Source organism: Melanerpes formicivorus, unplaced genomic scaffold (assembly GCF_026170545.1).
Source record: "Melanerpes formicivorus ecotype bairdi unplaced genomic scaffold, bMelFor1.0.p_v2 SCAF_126, whole genome shotgun sequence".
NCBI classification, from domain to species: domain Eukaryota; kingdom Metazoa; phylum Chordata; class Aves; order Piciformes; family Picidae; genus Melanerpes; species Melanerpes formicivorus.
The window spans coordinates 666,543-689,504 of NW_027142478.1; the positions used below are offsets into that span (position 1 = coordinate 666,543).

Genomic DNA, 22,962 nt, shown 5'->3' on the forward strand with positions numbered 1-22,962 from the left:
TGGAGGGTGTAGGGGGAAGCTCATGGAGATCTTGGGAAGAACTCAGAAAGCTTCTGTTGGCTTTCCACTCTGGGGCTGGAACAGGTTGAAGAGCTGAGAAGAGGTTAAGCTGCCTGTTCCTCCCCAAAACAGAAGGGAGGGAAAAATACACACATGAATCAAAAAACCCTCTGGGCTGGGATAAGGACTTGAGATAAGATCAAAAGAGTTGAATCCAAATGAGATCCCATAATGCACACTGACCTGAGGCTGTTTGCAGAAAGAAGCACAGCAGTGAGCAGCAGCAGCCAGGAGTTAAACACCTGCAGTCCCCCTGCTGCAGCACCTGATAGCCAGAACCCAACAGCAGCAACCAGAACAGGAAGCCTCTCATGTTGCCATCTGAACTTCAGGCCCTGTAGTACTGTGCTCCAGCCAGCACTGTCCCTGTGAAGGTGGCATGAGGCAGGATGGTGTGGAGTAATGGCAGCAAACTTTCAACTTAACCTTTGATATTCCCAAGCCCTCATTCTGTGCCACCTGCACCATGCCCAGCAGCAATCAGCAGCACACCTCAGGCACTGTCCATTCTCACTCCACAGGAGGTCGCTTTACAGTACCCAGAGGGCTGCTCACTGCAGGTGCTCTGCAGCTCCACTCTGTTCCAGCACAGTCTGGATCAGTCCATGCCCAGTCCAAATGCTGCAAATGCTGGGGCTGTGTTCCCACCTCTGGGGCAATCGAGTCCAGTGACTCCTTCCATGCCTCCAAGTGAAAGCAAACTGTGGCTTGCATCCCAGTACTCAGCTTCCAACACATCCAGGTATGGGGATCCTGCTGTCACACCAGAAACACAGATGGGTTCCACCCCTCATAGTTTGATGGTGTCAGAGTACTCTGGGCACCTGTATCTACTAAAGCTTTATCCTCTCATGGGTTCAACTTGCCAGGCCATTGGTTCTGTACAGTCCAACAAACCAATTTGTCTCTCCCTTCCATCTGGTTGGAGGCAGAGCCCCTCTAATTCTGTCTTGGGTCCCTTGCATCTTGTGAAGATGCTTTGGGAGTCCTTTCAGGAGGACCAGAAGCAGTTTCAGCTTCCCTGCTCTTCTTCGGCCATTTCCCAGTGGACACTGAGGCAGCATCTCAGGGGGGACAATTCCCCTGTAAGTCACAGACTCCTGCAGCCAGGGCTGGATTGGATTTTCCTTTCCACTTCCTCATGTCCTCCCCATGGTCACACAAGTAAAGCAGAGGGTGTGCTGTGCTGTGTGCCTCCCAGATTCTGTCCCTTGGACAGGGGAGCAGCTGCTCCTCATGGCTGAAACACAGGACTGTACAGGTGGGGAATAAAAGCTTCTTCTGGAGCTGATGGAACTCCTGGGACAGTTCCTTCACAGCTGAGACACAGGCCTGGATAGAGGAGCAGAGATTTCCCTTGCCTTGCTGGGGCCTGCTGCTTGTTTCATCCACTGGTTGTCCTTGGTCATCTTCCAAAGCCAGAGATAAGAACCAAGCCAGCAGCCCTGGCTCTTCCTCTTGTTCCCATGGGGACCCTGATCCCTCCTGGTCCTTTGCAGGATCAGCTGCTTTCCTTGTAGGCTTCTTTTTCCCTACAGGAGTGTTGCAGATGTGCCCTCAGGAATGAGCAGCAAGGATATCAATGAATAGATATATTGGTAGTCTATTGATATACAAACTATGCAGCAGGGGATTTAGTTTCTATTCACAGGCAGCAGTATTGGGTTGGTGGAACCACCTCTGCAGAACATTTGTGCCTGGGCACTTCAGACAAACCAAATGAGTTCTAGAATTTAGAGTTGAAACTGATTGGAGAAGCAGTGGGGGAGGGGTTTGTCGGTGACCGGCAAACCCTCAACCCAGGACAGTTTCAGCACTCCCTGAACCCAAATTCTATAAAGCAAAGGTTTGGCTTCCTCACGAGCTGAGAACCTCATGAAATCTTTCCTTGGTGATGTGTTTAGAGTCCTGACAGCGCGGCACGGCTGTGCCCTCATGAGGAACTAGAGAACGGCGCCGACCGCGTGGCTGTGCCGCAGGGTTGCTGCTTCTCCCAGAGCACAAAGGTCCTGGAGCCTCCCAGGGGAAGCTTCAGAGGCTTTTGCCGCTGGCTCCACGAAGCGCAGCACCTGGCAAAGGTTCCCCGCTCTGGGGGCTGTAGCGCTTCAGGACCGGTGGTGCACAGGGGCTGCCATGGTTTCCTCCCGTGGCGATGGCTCATGCGGCAGTTGACCCCACGCTCCACGGCACTGCCCCCAGCCGGGCAACAGTGGCAATGTGCAGCGAGGCCTTCTGGAGCTGCTTCAAGTCCCGGGCGAGGCGGACCGTAGCAGCACAGAGACGCACGCAGGCATAGGCAGGGACACCAGCGTGGGGGGCACTTGTTTACCAAACAACTCCTATTTACCATTTGCCCCAAAGAATACTGCTCCAGTCAGCACCCACTGCTAACACAATAATTAACCAATCAGCTGAGACTTTGCCAAATGAGCATAAGCACACGCCATAAACAGGGCAAACAAACATGTAGCCTGGGCCTTGTTTGCCATAGGGGTGGAAACATGCCCAGGCAGATTGTTGACCTGGACTCAGTGCTGCCAAGGGCCCCCCCCACCCCCAATGACTCCAGAAGGGAGGGAAGACAAAGGGGGTTTGAGTCACACACACAGAAGCATGTTCTGGTAATATTTGGGGCACAATCCTGGTCATAAGCACCATTCACTCTGAGGGGCAGCTGATCCTGGCACAGGCTGCTTCTCTGACACAGCTGCCATGCCTGTGGCACTGTCTGTAGGTCCAGAGACCTTCTCTTGCCCTTGAGCCCTCTGCACAGAGATGAGAAGGGCTCGAGAGGCGTGGGCCGAGCCCAAGCACATTGCAGTGATTTCTGTCTCTCAGGAACTCCCAGGCTGACAACAGACTTTTCCCAAACCTTTCCCCAGCTGGGGAGGATTTTGCACTTGCTCAGGGCTGAAATTCCAAAGCACCAGAGGTGACCACCAGCCTAAGAATTTGCCCCTTCCCTCCCCCACTCCCTGCCACTCCTCAGTATCCAGCACCTGGGCAGATCTCATAGTGGTTTCCTTTGGAGTGTCCTGTATTGCTCTGGATGAAACCAGAGCAAGGTGCCCAGCAGTGGGCAGCACATCTCTGAGCCATCACCCTAAGCTAACAGCACCATCAACAGTACAAACAGGACTGCCACTCATCAGATCCCCAAAAGCAAATCCATCAACATAGTGAACACACCACAGGAAAGAATACTTCTGTCAAACTCTGTTGACAAGCCTCAAGCCTTAATTGAATCCTCTTCTTATCTCTTTTTGTTACCACAATCCTTTTGTCTCCTGCCAAAATCTGTCCTTATTAAGGCAGCTGCTTTCCTGCCCCCCGTTGGGCTCTAGAAAAGGAATATAATGGGTTCAGCTGAACCAGCAGCTTAACCTCTCTGCCTCCCCCAACACAGAATGCAGGGAAAAAGAACAACACACAAAACCTCTTTGTGTTAATACAGGTACAAATGAGAGAAGAGTTTCCTGAGCAAATCAGATCATCAGAATGCAAAAGTACAGTGACCTCAGCCTGTGAGCAGAAAAGTCACACTGGAAAGCAGCAGCAAGCAGCAGCAAACAAGGCAAATGCCCAAAGCAGGGAGCTGCTCCCCTACCCCTCCCTGTCCCACTGCCATCCCAGAGGAGCGGCCAACACCTGAAAAACCCCAGAACCCAGAAGCAGCAAGTGGAACAGGGAGCCTCCCATGTTGCAATCTGAACTTCAAGCCCCATCATCCTTTGCTCCAGCCAGCACTTTCATTTCTGAGCCTGGCATGGCTGCAGCATGGTCTGGATAACAGCAGCAGAGTCAAATCAACCCATGACAATCAGGAGCCCCTCCAAGCAAAATGGAAAGAGCCTCTCAGCTTCTGTGAACAACTTAGACTGCTTTGAAGGCAGCTGGACTTGCCACATGGATGCATTAACTGAGAGACAAAAGAGTCCAAGGGGGCAGTGGAAGGTGACTTCAGAAGGATCCTTGAAGATGAAGCTCAGACTTCATGATTTGTAGCTGGAACCTTGGTATTTCCTACTGGGATCTCCTTTGGATTCAGAGCCCTGTGACAACTCACAGGGTTAGGGATTGGAAGGGACCTTTGGAGATCTGTGGGTCCCCCTGCCAGAACAGGACCATAGAATCCAGTGCAGGTCTCACAGGAACACATCCAGACAGGACTGGCAAGTCTCCAGAGAAGGAGACTCCACAACCTCTCTGGGCAGCCTGTTCCAGGGCTCTGAAACTCTTACAGTAAAGAAGTTCTTCTTCCTTTTGATGTGGAACTTCCTGTGCTGCAATTTCCATCCATTGCCCCATTGTCCCATCCCAGGGCACAAGAGAGCAGAGGCTGTCCCTGTCCCTTCCTTTCTGACCCCCAGCCCTTGGATATTTATTGATATTGATCAGATGCCCTCTCAGCCTTTTCCTCTCCAGACCAAACAGCCTCAGGGCTCACAGCCTCTCCTCATCAGGCAGTGCTCCAGTCCTTTCAGCATCCTCACAGCCTTTGCAGCAAATCCCTGTCCCTCTTGAACTGGGGAGCCCAGAAATGGATACAATATTCCAGGCGGGGCCTCCCCAGGGCAGAGTAGAGGGGGAGGAGAACCTCCATGGAAGTGCTGACCACACTCTTCCAAATGCACCCCAGCATCCCATTGGCCTTTTTGGCCACCAGGGCACATTACTGTCCCATGCAGAACTTGCTGCCCACCAGAACTCCCAGGTCCTCCATGGGGCTGCTTTCTAACTATTTGTTCCCTTGAGTGCTGTAGGGTTCACATTGCTCTGGACATTGCATGGTGCAGATCACCTCTAGTGAATCTGAGGCTCCCCAGAAATTGCCAGTGGGTTCCTCTTAATCACATGGATCCTGTCCCAGCAGGCACTAGTGCAGGAGAAGGAACAGCAGACTGAAGAGAAGGAGAAAGGGAACTGAAAATCTCATCACCTGAATCTAGAAAGAAAGCCCTTGGTAGCAAATGTCCTTTCTGGATGGACACAGAACACAACAGAGAGAGCTGATGAGAGCAACTGCTGGGGGTGCAGCAACTGCCCTGAGAACCCTAAGGAAGGGCTGGAGGGGGGAGGGCATTCACTGGAATTCCAATACCTGATAATACCTCTTGGACATACCAAGAATCACAGAATTGTCAGGGTTGGAAGGGACCTCAAGGATCATCCAGCTCCAAGCCCCCTGCCATGGGCAGGGACACCTCACACCAGAGCAGGTTGCTCACAGCAATATCCAGCCTGGCCTTCAAAGCCTCCAGGGATGAGACTTCCACCACCTCCCTGGGCAACCTGTGCCAGAGTCTCTCCACCCTCATGGGGGAGAATTTCTTCCTAACATCCAGTCTGAATCTCCCCACTTCTAGTTTTGCTCCATTCTCCCCAGTCCTATCCCTATCCAACACCTTAAAAATTCCATCCCAATCCTTCTTGTAGCCTCCTTCAGATATTACAAGGCCACAAGAAGGAATCCTTGGAGCCTTCTATTCTCCAGACTGAACAGCCCCAACTCTCTCAGTCTGTCCTCATAGCAGAGCAGCTCCAGCCCTCTGCTCACCCTGGTGGCCCTTCTCTGGACACCTTCCAGCCCCTACAGATCCTTCTTGTAATAGATGCTCCAGAACTGGACACAGATCTCCAGGTGTGGTCTCACCAGGATGGAGCAGGGGCTGAGAATCACCTCCCTGGCCCTGATGGCCACATTTCTCTTGCTGCAGCCCAGGATACAATTGGCTCTCGGGGCTGCAAGTGCACACTGGTGGCTCCTGTTGAGCTTGTGGATGAACACTTCCCTTAAGGATAATCCAGAATTAGAAGCACAGGATGGGGATGGAAGAGGCTCCTGATCCAGAGAAGAGAGATTCCAAATGTCTCCAGAGATGCAACCTAACTGATTAGCAAACATTGACTGCCTGAAGTCAAGGAACCTCTGTGGGAAAAACACTCAGGGTGTGCACCCATCCAGGCTGTCACCATCCCGTAATAAGGAACAAACACACAGGGTGGGCAGCACCAGGAGGAAAGGGAAAGTATTGATGATGTGGCAGTAAAGGCAGGGAAAGACTACCCCTCAGCTGGTCAGGAATCTGTCCCCCTGGGGCAGTGCTCCCAAATACAACTGTGACTGATCAGTGCAAGTTGGGACCAAGGAGATGTGAAATGGCACAAATGAAACAGTGCTGCAAAGGAAAGGGCCTCTGCTTGGCACAGCTTGGCCTGATGGTTTCTGCCTTGCTCAGGAGAAAGTGAAGCAGAAAAGGCCATGGTGAAGATCTCTGCTCTCCCAGTCCTCTGGAATAGGACTGCAGGTGCAGGATCAGCTTCCCAGGGAGGAGGGAAACAGGTTGCAGAAAGAGCTGCTCAGGAGGGAATGGCTCCAGGCATGGTCTTTGCCTCAGAAGGAGGAGTGGGCACAGCACTGAACACAAGTTGTTGTGTTTCCATGGATCAGAGAAGAAGGACATCCATAGACATGGGTGAGAGATGGGAACAAAGCAGGATTGTGCAGGAAGGAGGAGCCAGCACAAGTTCTGCCCCATGAGGGGAGTGGAACACTGGAACAGGTTGCCCAGGGAGGGGGTTGGGGTCCCATCCCTGGAGATCTTCAAGGTGAGGCTTGACAGGGCTCTGGGCAACCTGATCTAGTTGAGGATGTCCCTGGGAAGGTTGGACAAGATAACCTTTGGAGGTCCCTTCCAGCCCAGCCCATTCTATGATCAATGAGATATGGGAACCAAGCAGATTCTGCATGAAGTGCAGAAGGAAGACACCACCTGGGGCTTCTCAGAGCTCTGGGCCTGGCTATGGTTGTGGATTCCTGCCTTGGGCTTCAGTCTCAAGAAGTTGGTTGGAGCAATAACCCTGAGCTTGTTCTGCTTTGTTTGCATGGCTGTTAGAGTGCAGGGCATGTGTGAGTGCTGGTCTGCTTGAGGGTGCAGAACAGGGGACAGCAAGGACCTCTCTGGGAAGAGCTGGGTCAAAGGTCACCTTCAAGAGCAGGCCCTAAGCCTCTGTCTTCTCCTAAGCTCCCATTGCAAGGACCAGGCCTCAGGCCTGTCTGCATTTCATAGAGCAATACTGAGCAAGACTTTCCTGAGGTTCTTTTCCCTTCTTTCTGTTGCTTTTGGGAGACTCTTGAGTTTCTCATTCCATCAGCTGGGCAGGAGATGTTCTCCTCACCTTTCACTACATGTTTTGGAATCTCTTGGGTTTGTCACCAGGCATTGGTTTGGTCACCAGCTGTGTTCAGACTTTTCCCTTCACCTTCTAATCACAAAAACACAGAATCACCCAGGTTGGAAAAGACTTCAGTGATCATGAAGTCCAACCTATCCCCCAAAACCCCCTGACATCTAAACCATGGCTCCAAGTGCCACATCCAAATTTGTTTTGAACACCTCCAGGGACAGTGACTCCAGCACCTCCCTGGGCAGCACATTCCAGTGGCCAGTTCCTCTTTCTGGGAAGAACTTTCTCCTCACCTTGCACCTAAACTTCCCCTGGTGCAGCAAAGTATTGAATATTAATAACAACCATAACAGGACTAAGGAGTCCTGTTCCCAGTACAGATGGTGCCCACTCCCAGGAAAGCTACACCACTGGAAGCCCTCCAACCACTCATCTGTGTCTCCTCCCAATACAACCTGTATCCCCTTTCCCACACCTTGACAGGCTGGGCACAATCCCAGTACAAACTGCCTGTTCCTTGGAGCTGGAGGTTCTGGTGTTTCCCAGCCCCAGCCAGAAAGGCATCACAGCATCTGTCAGGAGCTGTTCCAAATGCCCTGGGATGGAGCAAACCCTGCACATAAGGAAGAAGGCCAACTGCATCTGGCCCACCCACAGCACTGCTGTGGCCACATCTGGATGCTTGGTGTCCGGCTTTGGGAATGTCCAGACTGAAGGAATGGAGAGGAACTGCAGAGGCTGCAGAGGAGATCTTTCAGGATGGGGGTTGACATCTCTGTGGGAACGCTGAGGGATCTGGGCTGCTTCAGCCTGCTGAATGGAGGCTCAGGGCACTGCCATAGCAGTGTACACATGGCTGAAGGGTGGTTTCAGAGAGGATGGAGCTCTCCTGGGGAGTGGGGAGAGACCAAAACCTCCACAAAGAGCATCTTGGAAGATTCAGAGTGGAGATGAGGCCAAAGAAATATCCCTCCAAGGGCAGAGCTGCTATGCATGAGGCCATCCAGAGGTGTCAGGAAAAGGCAGGGAGAGCACAGACAGCTTGGGGATGGAAATGGCAGGGAGAGAGATAGGTGGGAAAGAAAGATTGGTGTCAGCAGCCTGAAGGGAAAGGGCTGTGGGCATGGGACAGTGGAGGAGAGGCTGCAGTAGGGATGGCCAAGGGCTCTGGCAAGGCTGAGAGGCCCAACAGGACCAAGGTCTTTGTCCCCTTGGCTCTGGCAGTTGCTTCTGCCACTAAGGCCTGTGAGGAGAAACTTTGCTTTGAGGCTTTCAGGCTCTTCTCTTCCAAGGGCAGTGGTCAGGGCTTGGCCTTTCTGCTTCCTAGACCAAAGGCAAGTTTTTCTCCCCTGTACTTTGCCTTTGTCTCCCTGCAATCCTGGCCTCTAACAAGCTGCTCTAAGGAGTCCCTGGGGAGCCTTTGTCAGTAACAAGCCTCAGTGAGGCCAATCAGTGCTTCAAGGTACTTTGGAGTTTTCTTCTGACTTGGACTTCTTGAGAGGCTTCTTGGCAGTACCTTGGCAGAGTCTCCTGGCAGTACCTAAGGATGATGTAATCAGCCCCAAATACTCCATGGGGCTCATTAAATACTGCTGAAGCTCTAATTATTGCCAAGGTTTCTGCAACTAATTGGAGAGGTTTTTATTACACAAAGCATCTGGTAAAAAGTACTTTTAAAGGGACAGTTCATTACTTTTCAGCAGCAAACCACAGCAAAACCTGACAAGGTCCCACCCTGCTCACTGCTCATCCTCACTCCCCACAGCCCCAAGCAGAGGCCTGAGCCACAGGTGAGGGACAGGATCTGCCTTGCCGAGGACTGGGGGTCAGGGCTTGGCCCTTTGGATCAGTGAAACCCCTCCAGGTTTCCTCAGCAGCAGAGCCACCTTGAGCTGCTTGTCCTGACCTGTCAGCACTGCCTCAGTTCTCTGCTCTCACCAGACTGTGAAGACACTTTCCTTGTAGTGTCCCCCAGTGGAACCAATTAACACTACAAGAAACTTCAGAGTTTGACTCTAACTTTGACTTCTGGAGAGGTTTCATCAGCCTCCTCTCAGTCCCTGAGGTTTACCTGGCACCAAAGCCACCAGAGGGCTCCTTTAAATGCCCTGGGCTGATCATAGAACTGGGCCTGGCTCCTTGGCTGCATGGAGTTCTGCCCAGGAGCAGCTTCTCTGCACCACACAGCAGGGCTGAGGACACTGCCAGAGGATCTCAGGGAGATGAGGAAGGCAGAGAGAGCTTTGAAGTGGCCACGACTGGGAGGCTGACTGAGAGCTCACTGGAGGAGAAGTCACTGCAGTTGCTGACAGGGTGAGCCTGTGGTTGCAGGGCAGTGCAGCTGCAGTTCCTGGTGGCATCTCCTAAAGCTGGGGCTGTGTGCTGGGGCAGGGACTCTGCTGCCTGCCAGGCTCAGATCTCAAGCACCCCAGGGAGCTTTTCATGCTGCTCTGGGGAGAAGCTGTGTTTGGAAGGAGTCACCCTTGGCAGGGCAAGGCAGGGCAGAGCAAGGCAGGTTCCTTTTGCTGTGGAGAGGCTGCTGTGTGGGTGAGGGTTGCTCTCAGCTCCAGCTCATTTCCAGAACATTTTCAGGGGGACTTTTCATGACTTTGTTCAGGCCAGGGCTTCCTGACCCAGTCTCTGCTCTCCTGAATTTTTGCTTCCACTCTCTCTGGCCTGGCTGGTGAGGAGGAAAACTCAGCTGTGCCTTTAGAGCAAGGGCTGAGCCTCTTCAACCATCACACAGAGCTTTACTGGGAACCTCACCAAGTGCCTACACTCCTCACCTGAAGGCATTCCTGAGTGTCTGTTTGTCCCTCTCCTTGTCTGTCTCAGATGCTCTTTGTGCTGCTGATGGCTCTCTGGGCATGCAAGCTTCAGCTGCAGTCAGGCACAGACACTGTGAGATCTTCTATGCAGGTGGAGCCACAGCAATGAGGTGTCCCAGCTGTCCTGAGCCTGTGAAGCTCTGGGCAGTGCAGGGTGTGAGGCTGGGAATGAGCTGACTTCAGGACCTGCCATGGTCATGCTTTGGCTGTGTCCTTGAAGTGTCCATCCAGGCTGTGCTGCCTTCCAGGGGACACTGAGCCAAGTGTCTCCTGAACTAGAAGTGGGATGCTGAGACCCTGAGACACTGAGTGCTGTGTGGTGGATCCCTCTGCTCTCAGCAGTGTCTGGTGGCTTCTCAGGGTGACATGGGAGCATGGTCACCCTCCAGCTGAGGTGCAGAGCAGGGTGACTTAGAGTCCATGGGGAGGTCTCCCACTCTTGCCTTTTACCCTAAACGAGGACCAAGCAGTGCCCCAGCCTTGGAGCTGAAGGAAAGTCCCTGAGAAGCAGTAAGTGTCTGTGTGACAGGGGAGGGTCTGTGGGGAGTGGTTTTGGCTGTGCTGAGAGAAGTCTTCTCTCACTGTCTCCTTCTCTTTTGACAGTGCCTCATGGCCAGAGGCAGCAGATGGCCAACAGCAGCTCCATCACCCACTTCCTCCTCCTGCCATTCCCAGGCACAAGGCAGCTGCAACTCCTGCACTTCTGGCTGTTCCTGGCCATCTACCTGGCTGCCCTGCTGGGCAATGGCCTCATCATCACCACCATAGCCTGGGACCACCACCTCCACACCCCCATGTACTTCTTCCTCCTCAACCTCGCCCTCCTTGACCTGGGCTCAATCTCCACTACTGTGCCAAAATCAATGGACAATTCCCTGAGGCACACCAGGGACATCTCCTATGCAGGATGTGCTGCACAGGTCTTCCTTGTATTTTTCTTGCTTACTGCAGAGTATTTTCTCCTCACCATCATGTCCTACGATCGGTATGTTGCCATCTGCAGACCCCTGCACTATGAGACCCTCCTGGGCACCAGAGTTTGTCTCCACCTGGCAGCAGCTGCCTGGGCCTGTGGATTTCTCCACACTCTGCTGCATACAGCCAGTACATTTTCTCTGCCCCTCTGCCAGGGCAATGCTGTGGACCAGTTCTTCTGTGAAATCCCCCAGATCCTCAAGCTCTCCTGCTCCACATTCTACCTCAGGGAACTTTGGCTCCTCGTGGCCAGTGTCTGTTTAGCATTTGTCTGTTTTGTGTTGATTGTGGTGTCCTATGTGCAGATCTTCAGGGCAGTGCTGAGGATCCCCTCTCAGCAGGGACGCCACAAAGCCTTTGCCACCTGCCTCCCTCACCTGGCTGTGGTCTCCCTGTTTTTCAGCACTGGCATCTTTGCCTACCTGAAGCCCTCCTCCATCTCCTCCCCATCCCTGGACCTGGTGGTGTCAGTTCTGTACTCAGTGGTGCCTCCTGCAGTGAACCCTCTCATCTACAGCCTGAGGAACCAGGAGCTCAAGGCTGCCCTGAACCAACTGATCCCTGGATGCTTTCAGAAGCAATAAACTCTTCTGCAGAGCAGTTCTGCTGTCACTCAGTGCAGGCCCAGCTTGGCTTCTGTACTTGGTGGTGGTGGTGTCTTCCTCTTTGTAAAACTGTCATCCCTTTTCTAACACATTCTCTGTTTTCTGAGTTTGTGCAGTAGGACCATTGCTTTCTTTGGTTGAAATAATAAAGAACTTTTGTGTAACATTTTCCTTCCTGTGATCCTTCCTCCAGAACATCTCCAGAGCTTGTAGGCCAGGTCCTGTGCAGTTCTGGGGGAGGAAAATAAATAAAGAACCTTTTAGTAAAAGTTTTGTTTCCTGAGTACCTTTCTCCAAGCCTCCTCTGGAGCTTCAGGGACAGGTCCTGTGTGCAGAGGCAGAGGGGCAAAGAGTCCCAGCATAGCAGCACTGCCAGGGAGCACCAGCACCTGGACTTCCAGGGCTGTTCCCTTTCCACTTCAAGCCTCTCCTGGGTCAGTGCAAGGCCTGAGTACTGTGGCAGCTTGGTCATTGGTCTGCTGCATGCCAGTCCTGTGACCACAGGCAGGGACAGGCCATGGGAACTACTCTGACTGAGCTGGACACCAAGAGCAGTTCCACAAAGACAGATGATCTGCTCAGGGCACAGTCTGAAGGCTTAGGGCTTCATGCAAGGTGTCTCTCCAGAGCAGGCCCAAGAAAGTGCCCCAGTGATGCAAACAGCAGGGAACAGCTCAAGTGTGAGTGTGCAGGGCTGGGGCACACAGCAGTCTCCTGACACAGACAGGCCTCCTGCAAGAGGCCTGAAGGAGCAGCAGAGCAGGCTGTGATCTGTGTCTCTGTTCACTGCACACCCTGAGGAAGCTGTCCCAGGGTAATCATCTTGCTCTAGCCACTCACCACCACCATTTCCACCACCGGCCTCTCACCACAACTTGCAAAGATTCTTTGTCCCCCAGTTGCAGGTCACAGGCTCAGGAGGTCAGCAGTGGCTGCTGGCATTGCACAGATCAGATGCAATCATGGACATGGTGTGTGGGGTGAGAGGAAGCTGAGTGAGCACAAACACCATCAGCTGTGGCTGGGGTACCAAGGCACTGGAGGTGTGAGGAGCCTCCCAGCCTCTGGCAGGGGCAGCAGGACGCCAAGGACACTCTGCCTGCTGAAGTGCAGAGCCTGTGTGAGTGATGGAGAAAGACTCTGTCTGAACATCCTGAGGTGCAGAAGCAGTTCATGAGGCCAGCTCAGGTGTGGACACCTGACAGAGCTCTGACATTTCTGTGTGTGACTGCAGCACAAACCTCACTGCCCCAGGGAGATTCCTCTCAGGTGTCTGCACAAGCTCATTGCAAATGTTGCTGTTTGCTCACATCACCCTTCCTGGGCTGTGTCCTGAAATGTGCACAGAGCCATCAGAGAGGTTCTGGCTCCTTGGAAAAGGCATCTTCAGAAAGGTAAAAAAGGAGGTTGGGGCAAACTCCAGGCCTGTCACCCTCAGCACATTTGTGGTCCTGGGTCAAAAGTGATAGCTCAGACTCTCCTGCAGCCATCTGCAGGCCCTTGCAGGACAAGAGAGAGATCATCAAACCTCTCTGGGTAGGGGCAAGAAGGAAATATTTCATGCCTGGACCTTAGCCAGGCCTTTGCCATGGTCTCTCATGGTCTCTGTAGAGTCAGACTGGGGACAGCAGGACTGAAGGAATGGATGACCCCAGCGCGTGGCTGAGAGAGGAGGCAGCTTGAGAAGCACAGCTCTGGGAGTTTGGCTTTTGGCTTTGTGGCTTTTGGCTTTGATTCCCTTGCTTTTTAGGCGGTAAGGGGCTGGTGGCTTGGGACTTTCCAAAGAGAGGAGGAGGGGCAGCGGGCTCAGATTGCCTACCTGCCGGAGGGCAGTGACGTAGCTGGGGGAGGGGTTGCCGCGGAGACCGCGCGCAAACCAAACAGACCCCAGCGCGTGGCTGAGGAGAGAGGAGGCAGCTTGAGAACAAAAAACCAAACAAAAAAAAAACAAAAAACAAACAAACAAACAAACAAAAAGCCGTGTGGAGAGGGTGGTTACTGCAAGATGGTCACCACTAGAGCAAAGGTTAACAGAAGGACAGTGGGCACCCAAACAGAGACCACACACAAGCATGCAGAGGTTCAGGTAGGTGGCTGCAGTGAGTGCTGGAACCTGGCACTCGACATGGAGGCTGGAGGGAGCAGCTCCTGTGTCAGGTGTGAGCAGGTCAGTGATCTGATGAGCATGGTGGTCAAACTAAAAGAAGAGGTGGAAAGGCTAAGAGCTAGAAGAGATGGCAAGCAGAAAATTGACGATTCCCATAATGTAATCTCTTCTAAACCAGAACAGGGGGTAACACTTAGGGGAACAGGGAGTTTGATACCTTCCCAGAAGCAAGATTCTCAACCTCCCTGTAGTAACCCACATGAGCAGGGCCAATGGGAACAGGTCTCTGCCCGACGGAAGAAATGCAAACAAAGGAAGTCTGCTCCTGTGAGCAGCACGCTGCCTCCAGTGCAGTTACAGAACAGGTATGAGGCTCTGCAGGAGGAACAGGTCATTGGTAAGGTCGAGGACCCAAGAAGGTCAGAAGCTGCACCAATGACAGGTTGCCTCAGGCCAGCCATCAAAACTTACCCAGAAAAGAAACCTCGCAGGGTCATCGTCATAGGAGACTCCCTACTGAGGGGAACAGAGGGCCCAATATGCAGACCAGACCCATTTCATAGAGTGGTCAGCTGCCTCCCTGGTGCCCAAGTAAAAGATGTTGTAGATAGAATTCCCAACCTCGTGAGTCCTTCGGACTACTACCCACTGCTGGTCTTTCAGGTGGGCAGTGACGATGTAACAATGAGAGGCTCACAATCTATTAAAAAAGACTTCAGAACCTTAGGGCAACTGCTAAAGGGATCAGGGGCTCAAGTCGTGTTCTCTGCCATCCCTCTAACGTCAGCAATGGATGAGGACACACTGAGGAAGGGCCAACAGATCAATTCATGGCTCAGGGGCTGGTGCCATCGACAGGGCTTTGGGTTCCACAATCATGGATTGGTTTTCAAGGCACCTGAGCTGAAAACAACTCATGGGACACACTTGTCCCAGAGTGGGATAAGAATCCTGGGGCAGGAATTGGCAGGGCTCATTGATAGGGCTTTAAACTAGATTTGAAGGGGGAAGGGGTTAATAGTCTCCTGCTGGCTGGTGACAAACAGAGGGGCAGCTCACCAGCAGTAGAGAGAAGGAGAGCTGGTAAGGGCTCTCAACTTGCTACCCTGAGGTAAGGCACGAATGATCCACCAGGACATTCTGTGGAAACCGAGGGGAATTGGCACAAGAGGAGGACAGGGCCAGCCCAGCTGAAGTGCTTCTGTGCGAATGCGCGCAGCTTGGGCAATAAACAGGATGAGTTAAGGGCCACGGTGCTGCTGGGATGCCACGACATAGTGGCTGTTACTGAATCTTGGTGGGATGAATCCCATGACTGGGATGTAGGCATAGATGGGTATAAACTCTTTAGGAAGGATAGGCAGGGAAGGAGAGGAGGAGGTGTTGCCCTCTATGTCAATAGCCAGTTGGAATCAGTGGAGCTCCAACTGGGGAGGGATGATAAGCTAGTTGAGAGTGTATGGGTCAAAATTAAAGGCAGGACAGGGGAAGAAGATATTACTGTGGGGGTCTCCTACAGGCCACCTGACCAGCAGATCCAAGCAGATGAGGCCCTCCATAGGCAAATAGAAGCAGCTTCCAGGTCACAAGCCCTGGTCCTCATGGGTGATTTCAACCACCCGGATATCTGCTGGAGGGACAACACAGCAAGGCACCAGCAATCCAGGATGTTCCTGGACTGCATAGAAGACAACTTCCTCCTCCAAATGGTGGAGGAACCAACAAGAAATGGTGCTATGCTGGACCTTGTTCTCACCAACAGGGAAGGGCTGGTAAGCAATGTGAGGCTCATAGACGGCCTTGGCTGCAGTGACCATGAAGCAGTTGAATTTAACATCCTCAGGGCAATCAGGAGGAAGTATTCCAAGCTCACGACCCTAGACTTTAGGCATGCAGATTTTGATCGCTTCAGGGATCTGCTAGCCAAAGTGTCGTGGGACAAAGCCCTGGAGGGAAGAGGGACCCAGGACAGCTGGTCAGTATTCAAGGACCACCTCCTCTGTGTCCAGGAGCTCTGTGTACCAACAAAGAGAAAAGTAGGTAAGAATGCTAGGAGGCCTGCCTGGATGGGCAAGGAGCTACTGGACACACTATTACTTAAAAGGAAACTCTACAGGAAGTGGAGAGAAGGACAGGTAGAACAGGGGGAATACAAGGAAGCTGCCCGAGCAGCAAGAGTCCTGGTTAGGAAAGCCAAAGCAGAGTTTGAGTTGAATCTAGCCAGGGAGATTAAAGGGAATACTAAGAACTTTTACAGGTATATTAATGGGAAGAAGAAGACTAGGGAAGGTGTGGGCCCCCTCAGAAAGGAAACTGGTGACATGGTCACATGTGATGAGGAAAAGGCTGAGGTACTTAATAACTTCTTTACCTCAGTCTTCACTGCAAGGGCCTCTAGCCACACTCCTGATGTTATGGAAGTCAAAGCCAGGGACAGGGAGGAAGAACTGCCCATTGTAAGTGCAGATCAGGTTCGTGATCATCTGAAGAACCTGAAAGTGTTCAAGTCCATGGGACCCGACGGGTTACACCCACGGGTGCTGAGAGAACTGGCAGATGAGGTTGCTAAACCCCTCTCTATTATATTTCAAAAGTCCTGGCAGTCTGGTGAAGTCCCCACAGACTGGAAAAGGGGAAACATTGCCCCCATCTTCAAAAAGGGTAAGAAGGAGGAACCAGGGAACTCCAGGCCAGTCAGTCTCACCTCTGTGCCTGGAAAGATCATGGAGCAGATCCTCCTGGAGTCACTACTCGCTCAAAAGAATAGTGAAGAGGTGATTGGGAACAGTCAGCATGGCTTTGCCAAGGGCAAATCCTGCCTGACCAACCTGGTGGCCTTCTATGAGCCCCGCAAAGCCAATCAGATCCTGGGCTGCATCAGGAGAAGTGTGGCCAGCAGGTCGAGGAAGGTGATCCTCCCCCTCTACTCAGCCCTGGTGAGACCCCACCTGGAGTACTGTGTCCAGTTCTGGAGTCCCTATTACAGGAGGGATGTGGAGGTGCTGGAACGTGTCCAGAGAAGGGCCACAAGGGTGATCAGAGGGCTGGAGCACCTCTCCTGTGAGGACAGACTGAAGGAGTTGGGGCTGTTCAGTCTGCAGAAGAGAAGGCTCCGAGGTGACCTAATTGTCGCCTTCCAGTATCTGAAGGGGGCCTACAGGAAGGCTGGGGAAGGACTTCTCAGGATCTCAGGTAGTGACAGGATTAGGGGGAATGGAATGAAGCTGGAGGTGGGGAGATTCAGGCTAGATGTGAGGAGGAGGTTCTTCACCATGAGAGTGGTGAGACCCTGGAATGGGTTGTCCAGGGAGGTGGTCGAGGCCCCATCCCTGGAGGTGTTTAAGAGCAGGCTGGATGAGGCTCTGTCCAGCCTGATGTAGTGTGGGGTGTCCCTGCCCATGGCAGGGGGGTTGGAACTAGATGATCCTTGTGGTCCCTTCCAACCCTGAATGAAACTATGAAACTATGAAACCTGCACAGGAAATTCAGTTCTTGGCAAGAAAATGGCAGGCTGGATGCTGTCATGTACCTATGGACATGATCAACAGGATAGCAGCCATGTCTCCACCATCCAACAAGAAGGAGACACAGTCTGTCCTAGGCCTTGTGGGGCTCTGAAGAGTGCATGTCCCAGGCTGCAGTCAGCTTGTGAGCCCTCTCTATCGAGTGACCTGAAAGCAGAATCATTGTGAGTGGGGCAGTGAGCAACAAGGCTTTGAGCAGATCAAAGAGGAGGGAGCTGTGCAGTGGCACTTGGGCCTATCTGAATGGCACCAGTGGTGCAAAATATCCTCTACACTGCAGCCAGGGAACATGGAGAGTTGTCCCCAATAGGTTCTTTTCACACACAACAGGAACTCTATCTCCCTGTGCTACTGGTAACAAATCAGACTGAGCTGGTGGTTTTAGGCTATGCCTTTAAAATCCAGTTACAGATTTTGAGCAGAAAAGTAGAAAACTATAAATAAATCACTCTTGGGTGTCAAAAAGGAAAACTAAAGATAATTCTAAACAAATTCATTGGAGAAATATCTGCCATGACCCAGGCTGTACCTAAACAACTCTTTCTCTTTTCTGATCTCTCTGCTTGCTTCACTCAGGAGAGCCCTCCCTATTGAGTGACCTGAAAGAAGAATCATTCTGAGTGGGGCAGTGAGCAACAAGAAGGCTTTGAACAGATCAAACAAGAGAGAGCTGTGCAGGAGCACTTGGGCCTATCCAAACAGGACCATTGGTGCATAATGTCCTCTGCAGTGCAGATAGGGAGTGTGGTCTCACTTGAAGTCTCTGGCAGAAGACATCAGGTGAAACCTGAGGTCAGCCATTGGGATTTTAGAGTAGAGGATATGGAGGATCAGAAGCCTACTACACACCAACTGAGAAGGAGATCTTATCATCTGTTGTGTGTTTAAGGCACTGGGATATCTTAAACCATAGAGTAGAGGTCTCCAGAGGCTGGATAGGTCCAGGAGGTGGACAGGAAAGTGCAATCTTTTGTTGTTTCATTCCCATAAGCCCTGCATCTCTATACAAATGGACATTTCTCTTTGCTCTTCTCTTTTCCTCCCTCTCTGCTCCTGGGATGTTCACAGAGATTTAATGGGGTTTGGTGCAGGGGAGTGAGGCCAGGTTTGGCCATGGCAATGCTGCCAATTGGAGCCCAGAGTGGCCTGGTCTGGCTCAGCCGGGAGCTGGCAAGCAGAATTTGCAGCTGCATCACTCAGGTATGGGGCAGGGCCAAAGAGGCATGGTGCAGGAGGGGGCATTTGCAGTCTGGGTGTTTGGCTCTGTTTGGAAGAAGGCTGTGGGAAGCTTAGATCTGAGGAGGTTTTTGGAGAGCCTCTGCTGAGGTGGACTGGATTTTGTGACTTTTCTATGCTCTGTACTGTAGGATGGAGTTATGAAGAGTACTTTCCATTCTCTCCAATCCTGTGTGGAAGGCTTTCTTGAACTACTTCAGAGAAGGGTCACAGAGCAGCAGTCTCATTCCTTAAACCCAAGACAGCAACCTAGGAAGGAGCTGGAGCTGCTTCAGAAGTAATGGGGACAGAAGCAGCTCTCCTCTCAGCACCCAGCTTGCCTGTGCTGCACTGGATGTTCAGTGGGAACTTTCCCTCTCCACATCATGAGCCCAGCACTACAGGCAGTGAGTGAGCAGCACTGATTATGCAGTGAGCTGGACTGGGGAAACCAAAGCACCCAGGGATTCTGGGAGAGATTATGGACTGGCCAGAGGGCAGCGATTTCAGAGTGTGGCCTGAGGAAGTGGTTGGTGCCCAGGAGGCAGCACCATACAAGTAGTTATCTGAAGATGAAAGGCCTCATGCTCTGGTTACTGCTGGATCCTGTTGGGTGGTAGGGAACCATTGGGAGTGGGAGCTGCTGAATGGAGTCCTACACAAGAAGTTGTTGAGGCCACTGAAGGAGAAGGTGAATTGAGTCAATATGCAGCAGTGAAAGCATCCAACTGGCTCTAGAGATTGCTGAGAGAGAGAAAACTGTCTGGGACTTCATCTTTACACAGATTCTTGGATGGTGGCAGTGGGAGAAGATCAGTTGGCAAGGCAGGGGGAAGTCCATCTGGGCTGCTTCATTGTGGCAGGACGTTGCTGCTCAGGTAGAAAACATGACTCTGAAGGTAAACCATGGGGATGCTCATGTGCTTAAGAACTGTGCTCCTCAAGAACACCAAAACAATGAGCAGGTAGAGAAGGCTGCCAGAAGTGATGTAGCCCAAGTGGATCTCCACTGGGAGCATAAAGGTGAACTGTTTGTAGCTCAATGGGCACATGAAACATCTAGGGAGAGATGCTATGCATGGGTGGGTTTGTGACCGAGGGGTGGAGCTGACCATGGAAGCCATCACACAGGTCACACATGACTATGATAAGGCCTGGCAGATTGATTCTATTGGACCAGTGCCATGGACATGCCAGGGCAAGTGCCACATCCTCACCATGGTAGAGGCAAGAGACCAAAACCTTCACAAAGTGCAACTTGGAAGGTTCAGGCTGGAGATGAGGCCAAAGAAATGTCCCTCCAAGGGCAGAGCTGCTATGCATGAGGCCATCCAGGTGTCAGGAAATGGCAGGGAGAGCTGAGACAACTCAGGAAAGTGATGGAAATGGCAGGGGGAGAGCTGGCTGGGGAAGCAAGATTGGTGTCAGCAGCCTGAAGAGGAAGAGCTGCAGGCATGGGACAGTGTAGAAGAGGCTGCAGTAGGGATGGCCAAGGGCTCTAGCAAGGCTGAAAGAACCAACAGGACCAAGGTCTTTGTGCCCTTGGCTCTGGCAGTTGCCTCTGCCACCAAGGCCTGTGAGGAGAAACTTGGCTTTGAGGCTGTGAGGTTCTTCTATTGCAAGGGCAGTGGTCAGGGCTTGGCCTTTCTGCTTCCTAGACCAAAGGCAAGTTTTTCTGCCCTGTACTTTGCCTTTGTCTCCCTGCAATCCTGGCCTCTAACAAGCTGCTCTAACGAGTCCCTGGGGAGCCTTTGTCAGTAACAAGCCTCAGTGAGGCCAATCAGTGCTTCAAGGTACTTTGGAGTTTTCTTCTGACTTGGACTTCTTGAGAGGCTTCTTGGCAGTGCCTTGGCAGAGTCTCCTGGCAGTGCCTAAGGATGATGTAATCAGCCCCAAATACTCCATGGGGCTCATTAAATACTGCTGAACCTCTAATCATTGCCAAGATTTATGCATATAATTGGAGAGGTTATTATTGCACAAAGCTTCTGATAAAAATTATTTCACAGGGTAAATCAGAGCCCTGATTTTTTGTTTGCAATCAAACCACAGCAAAACCTGTCAATGTCCTACCCTGCTCACTGCTCATCCTCACTCCCCACTGCCCCCAGCAGAGCCATGAGCCACAGGTGAGGGACAGGATCTGCCTTGCCAGGGGCTGGGGGTCAGGGCTTGGCCCTTTGGACCAAGGAAACCCCTCCAAGTTTCCTCAGCAGCAGAGCCACCTTTAGCTGCTTGTCCTGACCTGTCAGCACTGCCTCAGTTCTCTGCTCTCACCACAGCCTGGAGATGCTTCAGTGCCTCCAGTGATGCTTCCCTTGCATCCACTGTCTCCTTCTGCTCTAACCAGCCCCTGAGGACCCTTTCCCAGTATGCTTCACTGGGACCCATTAAGAGTAGAAGAAACTTCAGAGTTTGAATCTGACTTTGACTTCTGGAGAGGTTTCATCAGCTTCTCAGTCTCTGAGGTTCATGGACTCAGCACCAAAGCCACCAGAGGGCTCCTTTAAATGCCTTGGGCTGGTCCTGTGCTGCTGAGCTGGGCCAGGCTCCTGGGCTGGAAGGTGCTGCTGGCAAGCAGGCAGAGCTGCAGAGACAGCTCAGGTCAGGAGCAGCTGCTCTGCACAGCACAGCAGGGCTGAGGACACTGCCAGAGGATCTCAGGGAGATGAGGAATGCAGAGAGAGCTTCAAGGTGGCCAGGACTAGGAGGATGCTTAGAGCTCACTGGAGGAGAAGTCACTGCAGTCACTGACACAGTGAAGCTGTGGGTGCAGGACACTGCAGCTGTAGCTCCTGGAGGCATCTCCATCTCGGCAGCTGACGCTCAGCTGAAGGCTCCTGGAGTGTGCTCACAGAAGGAGGACCAAAGCCTTTCAGTCCTGTGAGCACCAGTAAGCAGAGCTGGGTAAGGAGAAGGCTTCCCCCTCAGCCCCTCTGCCTTTATCTCTACCCTTCACTGTCTCTGCAGTACTGGAGGCCTGTTCCCTGTTTCTCCACCTCTCCATGGGACTCTTGTATTCTGGGATTGGGCTGTTGGTCACTTTCTGTTCTGACACCAGAGGAATCTTCATGGCAGTTTGGTGTCCCTGTTGCATTTGAAGCTGTGATGAACTCTGTCATTGGGTGGTAGTGATGGGACTGAGCTGATCCATTCCTCAGGGTGCACAGGGAGGGAGCTTACAGTGAGGCTGAGAGAAGTGTGCCTTAACTTGTCACTGCCTTTCACTGCTTGGACAGATCTCCATGGCCAGAGGGAGCAGATGGCCAACAGCAGCTCCATCACCCACTTCCTCCTCCTGCCATTCCCAGGCACAAGGCAGCTGCAGCTCCTGCACTTCTGCCTCTTCCTGGCCATCTACCTGGCTGCCCTGCTGGGCAATGGCCTCATCATCACCACCATAACCTGGGACCACCACCTCCACACCCCCATGTACTTCTTCCTCCTCAACCTCGCCCTTCTTGACCTGGGTGCCATCTCCACAACTGTGCCCAAGTCCATGGCCAATTCCCTGAGGGACACCAGGCACATCTCCTACATAGGATGTGTTCTTCAAGTCTTCTTTTTAGTATTCTTAATGTCAGCAGAGTATTTTCTCCTCACCACCATGTCCTACGATCGCTATGTTGCCATCTGCAGACCCCTGCACTATGAGACCCTTCTGGGCAGCAGAGTTTGTGTCCACATGGCTGCAGCTGCCTTGACCTGTGGGGTTCTCTATGCTCTGCTGCACACAGCCAATACATTTTCGTTGCCCCTCTGCCAGGGCAATGCTGTGGACCAGTTCTTCTGTGAAATCCCCCAGATCCTCAAGCTCTCCTGCTCCACATCCTACCTCAGGGAACTTTGGCTTATTGTGCTCAGTGCCTGTTTATTCTTTGTCTGTTTTGTGTTGATTGTGGTGTCCTATGTGCAGATCTTCAGGGCAGTGCTGAGGATCCCCTCTCAGCTGGGGCGCTACAAAGCCTTTGCCACCTGCCTCCCTCACCTGGCTGTGGTCTCCCTGTTTGTCAGCACTTTAATCCCTGCCTACGTGAAGCCCTCTTCTATCTCCTCCCCATCCCTGGATCTGGTGCTTGCAGTTCTGTACTCAGTGGTGCCTCCAGCAGTGAACCCTCTCATCTACAGCCTCAGGAACCAGGAGCTCAAGGATGCCCTGAGGAAAATTATCCCTGGATGCCTTCAGAAGCAATAAACTCTTTGTCTTCTCCTGCAGAGCAGTTCTGATGTCACTCACAGTCTACTTTCTCTCTTTTTGGCTGCTGCTGGTGGTGTTCCCCTTGGGAGAATGTTTTTTCCCCACCACAGTCTTTCTTCAGACCATTTCTGATTCAGTGTTGTCCTGTCTGCTGTGACCCAGAGGCTGCAGACAGGAGCAGCTCTGCTCCCTGGGTGTGCAACATGCAAGGAAAAATTCTTCTCATCTAGAAGTTCATAACAGAGACAGAGGAGTCTTGTAA

At 52.4% G+C, this 22,962-nt stretch overlaps 2 protein-coding genes across 2 annotated transcripts; both read left to right on the top strand.

Annotated features, from left to right (window-relative positions):
• The first annotated feature begins 10,675 nt into the window (after window positions 1-10,675).
• Window positions 10,676-11,635, top strand: LOC137456478 (olfactory receptor 14A16-like). Its single transcript, XM_068167943.1, has one exon. It carries the CDS (start codon window positions 10,703-10,705, stop codon window positions 11,633-11,635), a length of 933 nt encoding a protein of 310 aa, XP_068024044.1. The 5' UTR covers window positions 10,676-10,702.
• Window positions 11,636-21,923: 10,288 nt separating this feature from the next.
• LOC137456513 (olfactory receptor 14A16-like) lies at window positions 21,924-22,697 on the top strand (the record flags this gene model as incomplete). The annotated part of the gene is made up of 1 exon (XM_068167977.1): window positions 21,924-22,697. A coding segment is annotated over one exon (774 nt), but the record flags the coding sequence as incomplete, so codon positions are not given.
• Window positions 22,698-22,962: the final 265 nt, after the last annotated feature.